At 36.8% G+C, this 13,773-nt stretch overlaps 1 protein-coding gene across 2 annotated transcripts in view; it reads right to left on the bottom strand.

The window, feature by feature from the left end:
• LOC127441974 (unconventional myosin-IXAa-like) overlaps positions 1–13,773 on the bottom strand; it is a 229,018-nt gene that overhangs the window by 33,982 nt on the left and 181,263 nt on the right. For both annotated transcript variants that reach the window (XM_051699623.1, XM_051699711.1), the window contains 7 exons: positions 12,175–12,297; positions 11,845–11,994; positions 10,451–10,743; positions 7,999–9,471; positions 5,549–5,639; positions 5,093–5,290; positions 1,274–1,374 (listed from right to left, as the gene is read on the bottom strand). In XM_051699623.1, coding sequence (XP_051555583.1) covers positions 1,274–1,374; positions 5,093–5,290; positions 5,549–5,639; positions 7,999–9,471; positions 10,451–10,743; positions 11,845–11,994; positions 12,175–12,297 — 2,429 coding nt within the window. The remainder of the gene's footprint in view (positions 1–1,273; positions 1,375–5,092; positions 5,291–5,548; positions 5,640–7,998; positions 9,472–10,450; positions 10,744–11,844; positions 11,995–12,174; positions 12,298–13,773) is intronic.

The raw sequence follows: 13,773 nt of genomic DNA, 5'->3' as shown, positions 1-13,773 counted from the left end.
TAATTCTGTTTAATTATTACCTTTCCTTGCAGATGTTTGGCAAAAAGCTTGTTTTCCATACAAAGAAAAGTGGGTGGCGATTTATACTGCCAAGTTTCAAAAGGGACAAAAAAAAGCACCATAAAAGTAATCCATATGACTCATACGCTCTATTTCAAGTCTTCTAAATCCATGATTGCTTTGTGTGAGGAACAGATGGAAATTTAAGTTGTTGTTCACTGATAATCTCATGTGCAGTTGTTTTTTTTTAGCTACTTGCATTGCGATCAGTCACATCAAATGCGAGAACCAATTAAATATGCCGTCAAACCTGTGCATATCTTTTTTTTTTAATTGAAAACAAATATAAAATTTAAAGATTTAAAGGAATAGTTCACCCAAACATGAAAATGCTCTCATCATTTACTCACCCTCATGCCATCCCAGATGTGTAGGACTTACTTTCTTCTGCAGAACACAAAGATTTTTAGAAGAATATTTCAGCTCTGTAGGTCCATACAATTCAAGTGAATGGTGACCAGAATTTTAAGCTCAAAAAAGCACATAAAGGCAGCACAAATGTAATCCATAAGACTCCAGTGGTTTATTTAATGTCTTCTGAAGCGATATGATAGGTGTGGGTGAGAAATTAATACATATTTAAAGTCCTTTTACTATAAATCTCCACTTTCACTTTCACTTCCAATTTTTTTTAGTTTTTTTGGAGATTTGCATTCTTCATACATCTCGTCACTTACTGGTCAAGGCTGGTAAAAGCTGAAGATTTATAGTAAAAAAGGACTTAAATATTGATCTGTTTCTCACCCACACCTATCATATCGCTACTAAAGAAATGGATGAAACCATTTGCCTTTATGAGCTTATGAAGTTTGGTCACCATTTACTTGCATTGTATGGACCTACAGAGCTGAAATATTCTTCTAAAAATCTTAATTTGTGTTCTGTAGATAGAAAAAAAGTCATACACATCTGGGATGGCATGAGGGTGAGTGATGAGAGAATTTTTATTTTGGGTGAGCTGTCCCTTTAAGAGCGGGAAGGTAAAATGTTTAGTGAATAATGACTTAAATTTGGTCTGTTTCTCAAACGTTTGCTACAGTATACTATGACTATAGACTTCTATGGTGCTTTGAGTTTTTAAAAGCATAAAATGTATCAACACATTTTCATCGAAGAGAAAACTGGTATAATAATATTGACAGTAAGATTACTTGTCTTAATTGGAATTTGACCTTATATAACAACTAATGTGTCAAAAAAATAAAATAAATACCTTCCATCTCCAGAGTTCTTCCTCATGGTGTCAATTTTGCCCAGGTCTCCGGATAACATGGCTTTATAAATGTTTTTCTGTTCTTCACTGGCTGTGGACAGCTAAAAGACAGTATTGTGTACAATATATGAAACCCAAAACATTTTTCCCACAATATTCAAAATGTGGAATTGTACACTATATTCAAAGTCTTTGTAATACATGCGATACAATAGCTTTTTTGTGGAACAGGCCTAAACTTAAGGCGTTATTCACTGATGAGGTCAGAAATCATTTTCACATTTTCAAATATTGTCTTTGTTTGGCATATTTGAAAATGCACTGAAATATTTCAGAAAGTTATATTTCAAAAATAGTGTAAAACTTTAATGGAGCTTTTTAATAATTTTTTTAGCTTGACAACCCGTAGTAGCTGTATGCTTTCACTGTCTGGAAAAGATCAGAGTGAAAATTCTTCTAAACATCTCTGGAAGAAAGAAAGTCATATGGGGTTGGAACAACATAAGGGTGAATACATGATGACTAATCTCATTTTCTGGACTGAACTATACCATTAAATAGAGACTTTGTCTCTTCCTTTTACTTCAGCCATTATTTGTTGGTATTTAGTGTCATTAAAAAAATTTAAATGGGCAAAAGGAGTGGGAACATGTGTTGTTCCTTAATATAGTTTGAAGTGGTTAAATCAATTTCTTCAACTCCAATGAACTAAAACCAGAGGCAGACAATGAAACAGAACTTTACTGATATCACGTGACTTATAACCTACGAGGGTGGAAAAACTGACAACATCTTATAAACATTGAAGCATTTCACTTAAGTTAGATGATGACTGAATATCAAAAGACTGGGAAGAGTCATTATTACAGCACATAAAGACAGCTACAGAGAAAGAAATGAACAGAAGAGAATTAATGATTAAAACAGATGCCATGACAGGTCCATGGTCTCAACCTTGGTGAGTAGTACTGAAGAGTAGGAGAAAGAGATAGATACTAAAGCATGCAATGATCGTTATCCAAGGCGGCTGTGTAGAAAGCAGGATCTCACAGTCTTGGTAGAGTTGAAGCATCCTATAACTAGCACAGCTGTTATGTCTAGGCAAGTACAGTGGTCAGATAGTGAAGAGGGCCATGGGTTAATGGTTACGTGAGATGCCTTTGTAAATCTGGAGAGAAAAGCAAACTTCCGCTGGAAGACATCCAAATCTGTGTGGCGGGCTGTTGTGCCAATGTACTGATGAAGTCACCAATGACATACTGTATGTTCTGAATAAAATGTTTTAGTATCTAGACTTCTGTGTTGGTTGAAAATGAATTAAAATTAGGGCTGTCAAAGTTAACACATTAAGCACACTAATTACACGTTTAACACAGTTAAATTGAAGAACTCGATTGCCCCGACCTAATCTGACATTATACTATTTCATTCTGTTCTGTGTGATGGTCAAAATAATAACACCTGCGATTTTTTTTTAAGTGAAATGTAATTATTCAGTGCAAAAGTCCCCACAATGACATCAATAAATCATCTTTTACACATACTTTGATATTTTGTTGTCTTTCTTGGAGAGGTAAACTGAATGCATTCACTGCAAATAAATAAATAAACTTTTTACTCAGTATTTTGGTCTTGTATTCCAGTAAAATTAACTAAATATCACACATTTAGTCACGTTTACTCGAGAAGCTAAATGACAAGATATTAAGTTTTGTTTTCAGAAAACATTAACAAAATTTAGATGAAGAAAGCAAAATAAATGTAGTTTATTTTTCTTACCTCATTGGCCAATTGTTTTTTTCTTGCTTTAAGCATAAACATTAAACATTTGGATATATTTCTCTGAAAACAAGACTTAATATCTTATTTCATTTTGCTTTAAATAAATTAATCTTTCTTTTAAGGATATTTAGACATTTTTTAATGGAAAATCGCTGCGTCAACAAAATTTGATGAGTTTAATACTCACAAAAAGAAAAAAAATATTAACCAATGTGGCAAGAAAAATAAACTTGTTTTCGCTTTGAATTTTATTTATTTTTATTTTTTTACCCTATTGGCATTTTTATTATTATAGAAAATATTATATATAAAATAATACAATATTATTATAAGCATAAATCTCATTAAAAAAATAAAAATAAAAAAATAAAAAATAAATACCTACATATATATATATATATATATATATATATATGTGTGTTTTTCTTGAACATCATTAAACACTTTGTTAGATTTCTCTGGAAACAATACTTTAAGGAACATTCCAGGTTTAATGCAAGTTAAGCTCAGTCGACAGCATTTGTGGCATAATGTTGATTACCAAAAAAAATAAAAAATTTCGACTCGTCCCTCCTTTTCTTTAAATAAAGCAAAAATTGAGGTTACTGTGAGACACTTACAATGCAAGTCAATGGGGCCAATTTTTAAATGGTTTAAAAACAGATAAGTGAAGCTTTTATAAAAGCACTTACATTCATTCTTCTGTTAAAAAAAACATCCATTATTTGAGCTGTAAAGTTGATTTTACAATTGTTTTAGGTTTTGTTGACGTTTCATCATCATATCAACATTTTGCAAAATTTACTGTAACTTTACACAGAAATGGTTATAAAGCGATTTTATCGGGGCCTGGGTAGCTCAGCGAGTATTGACGCTGACTACCACCCCTGGAGTCGCGAGTTCGAATACAGGGTGTGCTGAGTGACTCCAGCCAGGTCTCCTAAGCAACCAAATTGGCCCATGCTAGGGAGGGTAGAGTCACATGGGTTAACCTCCTTGTGGTCGCAAATTAGTGGTTCTCGCTCTCAATGGGGCGCGTGGTAAGTTGTGCGTGGATTGTGGAGAACAGCATGAGCCTCCACATGCTGTGAGTCTCTGCGGTGTCATGCACAACGAGCCACGTGTTAAGATGCGTGGACTGACTGTCAGAAGCGGAGGCAACTGAGACTTGTCCTCCGCCACCCGGATTGAGGTAACCGCGCCACCACGAGGACCTACTAAGTAGTGGGAATTGGGCATTCCAAATTGGGAGAAAAGGGGATAAAAAATGCAAAAAATGCAAAAAAAATGCAAAAAAATCCAAAAAAAAAAAATGCAATTTCATCACACTAAAATCATGTTAACACACATATTGTCTACATCTTGTGGCTATACTTTTAAAACAGTGAGTATTTTTACTTTTACAGATTGGCCCCCCATTCACTTCCATTTTAAGTGCCTCACTGTAACCCAGATTTGTGCTTTTTTTTTTTTTTCAAGAAAAGGAGGGATGAGTCAAAATAAATTTTTGTGGTAAAAAAAAATATAATGCCACAAATGCTGTCGACTGAGCATTACTTGAAGGCATATTCCTTTAATACCTTATAAGATTTTTTTTTTTTAGTTAATTCATCTTTCTTTTAAGGATATTAAGATTTTTTTGGCGTGATATATATATATAAATATATACATTGTAGTGTTTGAAGAACTGAATTCACAACATTTTGAAAGGAAAAAAAAAATATATTGAGAGAATATCCTTAGGCCAATCATGATTACTTGTTATAATTGACAGCCCTAATTGAAATGTTTCCAACTAATATAAACTGCATCTGCAATTGAATATAAAAGTATGCATCTTATATATGTGAATAGTATTTCTATGTGCTTGCCATCACAGATGAGAACAGTTCTCAAAAAGTTTTTCGGAATCTGTGGTTGAATATCGGACAGGGAGGGTAGAAGCGTTTCAGGTGGTCAGTAAGGCGTTCTATCAGGTTCTTCTGGATAGAGTCTTGCTGCTGGGCCAGCATGGCGTAGCTCAGACCATTCAATTACCATTTCAGAGTCACTGTGACAAACTTCTAGTGTGCTCTCCTCCGAGTCCTGTTTGGGCAGGGGTGTGCCAGGAGACAGAGGGGTCTCATCATACTCCTCTTCCTCTGACTCCCCCTCACCCAGGGCGTTTGAACCACGGGTCAGGAAGTCAGAGCGTGTCCGTGCCATGTGGGCTTTTTTATGACCTGGTCGGCCGACCTAATCAACCAAATGATAATAACACAAGTGAAAATGCTCCCCATACAGCAAGGGCAGGTTGTCACCAAGGCCTTATTCTAACACAGAAAGACTTCCAAAACAAATGTACACAAATAACAAAGAAAACATTGAATATTATATGTATATAATAATATACATATAATAAAAAAAGACTTGTGTGGATTGTGAAAGGCTATTTAAAATCTGCCATGACTTAAAGTATCAAATGTGACTGCCAATGAAACATGTTTGTCTCACCTCACGACCCTTAGTTGATTTGTAATCCAAGAGGGTTATTTCATTCTGGACTCCTGGTGTTTTCCCTTGATTGGCTAAGTCCTTATCGATGCTAAAACAAAGTCAAGAGGTTAAAGGACTCAAAAATTGTAATTCTGTCATCATTACTCACCCTCATGTCGTTCCAAACCTATGCAACTTTATTTCTTTCATGGAACACACAACTAGTACCAAAAGAAGCTTCATGAAAGTAAACCACTTTGTCCACTATACTTCAAGTCAATAACTTTTTTTTCTGAGGCACAGAACAAGATACAAGTTATTGTTCAATCAAAATGTACCCCTCCACCGTAACTCTAAAACATAAATTAATTATTGTGCACATTCATATACGATGTCTTAAAGGTGCACTCAGTAATTGTTTTCCTCATTTAAAAAGTTTTACTTCTAAAGAAATATATAGTAATTTTGAAACATATGTATAAAATCATGAGCACTCATGTGAGATGAAGAGTTCAGTCATATCAGTTACTTTATAAAAGCTCTTTTATTCTACATGGGGCAGGGGTGCCCACATGGGGGCAGCCATGTTTGGATCACATGACCATCTGAAGACTACTTTCTTAATCTCAATAACTGCCCTTTTATTGGACACTTTAATTCATGGATTAAATTAATCTTGGTTTACTGTGCAGAGTGAATTTCTACAATGGCACTGGTAACTGACAAATGCTTTTTTGAATGATGCAGCATCCAGGCCACTAGGTGTCAGTGTAAGCCAGTGTAAATCACTTTGACACTTCAAAAAATTACTGAGTGCACCTTTAAGATTCACACTAGGTTTGAGGCAAAAACTGCAAAAATCTTTAATTATCGTGGGCGATCGTTGAGCATTTGAAAGTTTTGAAATGAACTCCACGTTGTTCCTAACACAAAGCTATTGTATGGCTTCAGAAAACTTTAGTCTTGAGTACTTTAAGCTTTTATTAATCATTTGTAACAATCCTTCATTGTTTAGAAAAGACATGTATAGCATGTCCGATGGATGTCTTTGGCCGTTGCATTTCAGTGCCTCGCATATTCATTATTATAGACTGTTATAACAACCTGTTACAAGTACAAGAAACGGCATAATCAAAACATAAGGCTATATATATTGTCATTATGTGAAGACTCATTGGCCAATTCAAGGCATCGTCTCCCTTCTTTTCCTACAGGTAGCTGTTATCATCTTAAGCGCGTAGCACAATATTCGTCGCAGCTGGCTGTACCGTGTATTTTCAAACCACAATTGGCTTGAACATAGTAGCCGTAACCATCGTGTTTAATAGGCTGTGTAATGTTGAAAATAATTACTTTAAAGAATGTGTTAAAAGGCACTGCCAAAAATCACAACATAATCACAAAATTAAAAATAAGGCCTCTTTTTGACACGTTAGTTTAGTTATTACATTTAGAATTTAGTCATGTAATGCATGAACATTAGCGATCATTGTTTCATGATCGATTATTGCTTTTACTTTTGAGTACTCAAGTACCAAGATCTAAGTAAGATCGTGCCTAGTGGTGCACCAATCAGGAAATTTGAGGCTGATACTGATCACTGATATTTTAATATTGTGATCGGCCGATACTAATCCGATCACCGATTTTTCTTTATAAAGAGCCCTTTGCTGCACATCACTAATTATTAAGCAACTGCATAAAGCCGCTGTTGAAGGTAAAACTGTTCTTGCTGTTATCAGTGGTTTGTGACAAACATACAGTATATATCCAATTGAAATTGGGGTTCTCACAAAATAGCGCTGGGATGAGTGACTGATGAGAGATTGAGAGCACACGTTTGAGCGCACATGCTGGGGGAGTGAAACAGAGCGTGCGCATGATTACTCAAACTGTCTCTATCGCTCCACACACCATCTGACTGCCACAACTCACGTTATATAATGTATCAGATTTGTATTTGCATGTTTATTTTGTTGTTTAATTCATTTATGCATCCGATGACTATCTTTGTCCTATCCATGTCTAATGGTACAGCACGTCAGAATTACCACCGAAATAACTGGGCATCTTTACAATTCAAAACATGTAATTCATTTACATTTTTAAAACACAAAAGCAAATTTATTTGAATTACAGCATGTCAGAAAGTTTAAATTTGGGAATGGTTAGAAATGCCAAAAACTCACCCTCCAGTGGCCGCAATGTCATGCTTTGAGGGCTGACCAAGAACTCATTTATTTGAGTAGCAGTTGGTGTGATTTCGTGCATGTTGCAATTGAAAAAAAAGATCGGCCCTGAATCTTAAATCGCAGATTTAAAACAAAGATTGGCCGATTTAGATCGGTGGCCAATCAATCGGTACACCCCTACTCGTGCCCAACTGTATGTACAATATGTACAATAATGTTCAGACAACTGGTACCCTCTACCCTGTTTAGAGAGGTCACAAAATGATCACCACTTACTTCGAGAGGGAAACCTTGGTCTTTGGAGAAAAGAATATGTTTCCAGACCTCTCAGTCATGTTAATGTTGGCTTTCTGAGTGGACAGCTTCTTAGTTATTCTCTTTCTGGTTTCATCCCCTCTAGACTCCAGTGTCAATTTTGGTGCCCACCCATCAGGTACCTTTAGGGTGTCCTTTGGTTGGTCTTTGAATATTGAAGGAGCAACTTCATTTCCTGGGACCTGAGGTTGGGAGGTGAGGTCAGGCTCTGGCTGGGCTATGGGAGCAAGACCTATGTCCATGACTTGCTTTCCTCCAGAACTGTCTTGTCTGCTCTGCTCAATCCTTTGCAGAGCCTCAAATCTCTGCTTCTCAAACATCTCCCATTCATATTGGGCGAAATACTTTCGTTGTTCTTCCAGGATGTGCTTCTGTTGACGGATCTGCACCATCATCTCCTTTTCATTTTGCTGCTGCTGATGTTTCTGTCGCTCTTCCTTCTCCTCGTTAAGTTTCTCGAGCTTTTCCAGCACATAAAGACTGTCGCTGCTGGGCTGTGCTGGACTGGGCGGCTCACTTGTTTGGGCGGCACTGTCTCGGACCTCTGGAGGCTTTGCATCTGATTCATTTAACAAGGTCTCCTTATGCATACTAATGACCACAACCACTGGCCTGCGATTGGACTCCTTGTCCTTCACAGGCTTACCGGAGCCAACAGGACGTGGAGTGGCAGATTCTATACAAGACTTCACAAATAGAGAGCTTCTTTCTGATGGAGGGGTGTAGAAGGTTGGGAGAGAGTTTGGCATTCTGGGAGCTTCTGGTTTGCTAGTGGGTTCGGACAAGACAATAGTTTCCGGAAAGTCAGAGGGCAAAACGGGCTTGTGAATGTTGGGAAATACATCATGCTGCTCCGGCACAGACAAAGGAGAACCAAGGTCTTCCGGTTCAGCAGAAGGTGCCCTGTCTTTGAGATAGTCGTCTATATTGAGTAGCTCAAAGCTGCCTTTGGAGCTCTGGCTGTCTGGGGTACCCAGAGGAGTATGAGCAATCTCACTGACCAGCTCCATCGACCAGCGTCTCTCTTCCGATGGAGATGCTCCACCGGTGGACCGCACCTTAAGAAGTTCCAAGCTAAATTTGGCCTGCTCTAGTTCTCGCATTCGTCGACTCTCCCGTTTGGCCCGTGTCCTTTGATTGGGGTCCTCTAGAGTCCGAGGTCGCTCTCGGATTGTCACTTCAGATGTTGGTTGCACATAATCCCCTTTCGTCTCCGGCTCCAACTCTTCCAAAGTTTCTCTTGGTGTATCACTTCCAGATACTTCAATTGCACCAGTGAGGGGTTGCGTGTTCCTGTCTTGCTCCTCGTAGGAGTTTTCCCACATACTTAGATCGAAACCCATGACTCTGCGCTTCTCCTCTTCTGTTAATGGGCTAGTTTGTCCATTTGGCAGCGGAGCGCTTTTTAACCTCTGCTCTTGAAGTTCTCTAAATCTGAAAATTTGAAAGCATCCCATAAGAACATTGGATTTGGTAAAGGTCTACCTCTTTGGTTCCAAGACAGGATGCACAGTGAACAAATTACAAATAAATAACATCAAAGATCAGCAAACAAGCTTCAAACACAAAGTATGCTATAAGACTAGCACTTTAAAACAATTCCTATCTTTCTAAGCAAACTGCACTTTGAGCTAAGTGCTTATGTAATTCCAATGTTGAATAAATGTCAGATTTCAGCTTGACAGGCTACCAGTAAGAACTCAGGTGTAATAAAAAGCTTAGATTCCTGGGTGGATAAATACAAAATATAAACATTTAAAAGTTGTAACGAACATTTATTATACTCCCTCACTCCACTAATGTAGCCTATGACAAATTTAATAGAGCTGAAGAAGTGATATGTTAATATGTATTATGAATCTATTTCTGCCTAAAGTAAAGTTAGTGTTACTTTAGTAAATTCAAGGGTGGTGATGTAGAATTCTGTGCTGAATTTAAATGGTTTCCGCGTCTCGCGCCGTGCTCCTCACTGGTTCTCACAGCGCTGCAATGATCAGAGGTGCATGTTTAAGAGCTCGAGACCATTCTGTGAGTAAAAACGCACCTGCTTATCCATCTACAGAGCCATACAGGTGCATTAGAGGAGGTTGTGACTACACCTGTCTATTGGACGCTGCTAAACCAGATACTTCAGGTGCGTTGCTAGATTTCAGAATCAGATGAACCACGGTACAAATGCATTCCAACCCATATAATGGGGTCTAGATAAACATTTTAATGCAAACCGAAACTTGACAATAGATTTTATTAATATGACCGATAAATGCCCCCCATTTATAACCTAACATCTGCCTCTCTACTAATTTGCTCTCAGTGCCCCCTGGCATCCTTTGAATGCCCACTGGGGGGGCGGTACTGTCCCCGTTGAGAACCCCTGCTTTAGCAGGTCAGTATAGAAAGGGCAGTAGCGTACCTCTGCCTCGCAAGATAGCCTCTACTTGCTGCTTGCAGGTGGATGGTGATCTCATGTTGCTGAAGGTAGAGCTCTCTGGCCCTGTACCTCCTCCAAGCAGTCTGGATCCTGAGGGCTGCTCGGCCCCGTCGATACAGCCTCCAGCTTCTCTGGATATCCACGACTGCTTCCCTCCAGAGTGAGAGTATACGCCTCTCTCTAAAGCCTCTCCAGGCTGACTGGATACAGAGTGCTGCCCTCTGCTGGACACGAATGTTATCCCTCTGCACAGACTGACAGCTCCTCCACCAGTTCTATAATATGAGACAACACAGCACAGCACATGCTAAGATTAAATGAATACAGCTTTAGTTGAATTACTCTGTCGTGAAAAACATTTAAAAAATAAATAGAAAAGAAAAAAATATTTATTTAACACATTTTTGTGTATTCAAAAATTTTACTTTTACTAAATAACTACATTTTTAAATATTGAATATATTATTATTATTAAATAAACACTAAATTAATTATTTCAAAATGATTTAAAATAAGAAGATGCCAAGACATCAAAATCATCAAAAGCATTAATTACTGTCCTATAGAACCATTGTGAAAAAGTAAACACACACTATCTGTATTTATAAAGAATTGTTTTGTTTTCTTGAACATTTGACACTACAAAGAATTCACTTAAAATATTTAGTAAAAATGCCTTATTTCTGTATGTACTCCATCACACTATTTAAGTTCCTTACAAAAAAGGCTCCTCAGTATTTTTTTTTTTTTGTTACAGTTGTATTGTTAGATAATTTATGTACTTTTATTATGTACTGCTTTTATTTATGATTGTAAGGGGAATGACAAGTCATTGTTTATGCATACAGACCATGAGTCCAAGACAAACTTCCCTCTGGGGACTAGAAAGTGCATTTCATTGTAGCATGGTTACCAATCTTTTGGCAAAATACCACTGACAGTGTTCCCCATTTTTCCAGTCATTCATGATTTTTAAAAATAATCTCAAAGAGACTGCACTCACAAAAAGATATTTCTAGCTGATGAAACATTTTTCAACTAAACTTTTCAATCCCTGATTTTTCCAGGTTTTCCATTTCTGTGGGGATATTAATATACAACAATTATACAATATTTATAATTTCACATAAGCAATAACTGTTGTAACTATGGTAATTTGTTGGACACTATGAATATGATGGTACATTTTGTTTAAGGCTTATTCACAAACATATTTTAGAAAGATTACTGTTATATCAGCAAAAGCAAAACACAATATAACTACAAACCCCTTCCAAACAAATTCTAACATTGTTATTTTTTTAAAAAAAACATTATTGCCATTATTGGACTTTTAGCAGGTTTAGTCTGTCTTTAGGTGATGTCAGTGGACATACCTGTATCTGGCAGGCAGCTTGTCTCATTCTGAGGAAGTTCTTTCTTTCTAGAAGAGCTCTGAAACGACGCTGAAGATTAATGATCCGATGCAGTACCTCCTGATGGAGAAGGTCTTGCAGCCGCTGTCGCTCCACTTCACGGAGGAACACCTGCCATACGTGTACTCGTAAATGAAGGAACGTGACATATGCTTGCAATACATTTCCAACAAAGAGAATCATAAAAGGACGGTATGTGTCATCCCAAAGACATTAGAAAAGGCTCTGGGGGTTTTACTGTGGAAACTTAATTAAGTTCTTTCACTGTCAGATACTGAAGGTTGATAGTACCATGGTACGGCCCACTTGGAACCCTTCAGGAGCGAGATCCATCTGGCACAGGTACCGTCGGATAGCTTCCTGTGTGGCGCAGGTACCCTCTGCTAACAGCACATGGAAGTGTCGAACAAATTCCTGCAGGGCACAAGACATATACTGTATTTTACACAACAGAAATCATAATGAATGTTTTCTCTTAATGGCCGGCACACAAAAGTTATTTACATTCACTTCTTGAGGTGACCTGTAGGTGACATTTTTCATCAAGGCCAAAAAAAAAACAAAAAAAAACACCTGGAATATTTTAGGACAGTAACGTCACTCTCAAGGTATGCCTTATTCTGTATGACTTATTGAAGTCTCCTTCAGTGCAGACTGCTGGGGGTAGACAGATGCTTTGTGTATGCTATTATCCTGGCCACTTTCATTAGTGTATAGAGAACCTCTAAGAAATCACCCAGACTTTGTGTCAACTCAGTCTTTGTGTGTGCATGGTGAGCACAGCGTCTAGAAATCCACCAATAACAGCTACACCCACTTCATATCTTACAGGAATTACTAGAGGCTTAAACAGTTTCACTCAAGTTATACAAAGAAGACACAATGCAAGCTTAAAACTAGAATTTTACATTTTACTAAGAAAATAAAGGGGGTGCTTGTCCATGCAAAATTTGCTGCCACGATGCTTTAGTGTTGTAACTTAATTAAGTAACCGTATTGTTATGCGGTTGCTAAGATGTTCTGAGTTTTTTAGCACATAGGTGTTTGATTGTTCAGGTGTTCTGAATGGTTGCTAGGTGGTTGCCAGGGGGCTCTGGATGGTTGCTTACTAGCCAAAATAAAAAATAACCTCTATAATATTCTGGTCTTTATATATGGATCATGTCCCTCCAAGTCTATGGGATTTTTCCACCAATTTTATTGTCCATCTTGCAAGATAAGTTTAATATGTATCTGTATTGTGTTTTGAATTCAGAATATTATTTCATATTTTGCCATTTGATTTTTTTCAACTGTTTTATTGTCTGTTAGGTGAAACTTGTAAGAAAACTGTCAGGTGAAATTTGCAATTCTCAAACGTGCGAATTAAGCTAATGCATAAAGTACTTAATTACTGTAAACCGTCCAGATGATTAACTTTTAACTTTGTATTTTTTAACCTTCCACTCATTTCAGAAAATATATATTTTGTATTATTTAAATCGTAACACTACATAATAATAATAATAATAAATGTATATATACACATATACAGTAAATATATACATGTATTATTATTTCTATATAATATTATAATTTAAATAATATATTTTGTTATTTTCTGATATATACTGTGTGTGTGTGTGTGTGTGTGTGTGTGTGTGTTGTGTGTATATATATAAATAATCTTTGTGTCCGGACACAAATCTGTCTCTTTACTGTAATTCAAAATATTATTTAATATTTTTCCTTTGGATTTTTTTCAGCTGTTATTGTCCAACAGGTGAAAGTTGTAAGAATGTGTAAAAACGTGCAAAATAAGTTAATGCGCAAAACTGAATACTTAATTACTGTAATTTGTCCAGACATTTTATTTTTAACTTTGTTTGTATTTTTCAATCATTTAAAAAA

Source organism: Myxocyprinus asiaticus, chromosome 1 (genome assembly GCF_019703515.2).
Source record: "Myxocyprinus asiaticus isolate MX2 ecotype Aquarium Trade chromosome 1, UBuf_Myxa_2, whole genome shotgun sequence".
NCBI classification, from domain to species: Eukaryota; Metazoa; Chordata; class Actinopteri; order Cypriniformes; family Catostomidae; genus Myxocyprinus; species Myxocyprinus asiaticus.
This window is presented reverse-complemented; position numbering and strand designations above follow the sequence as displayed.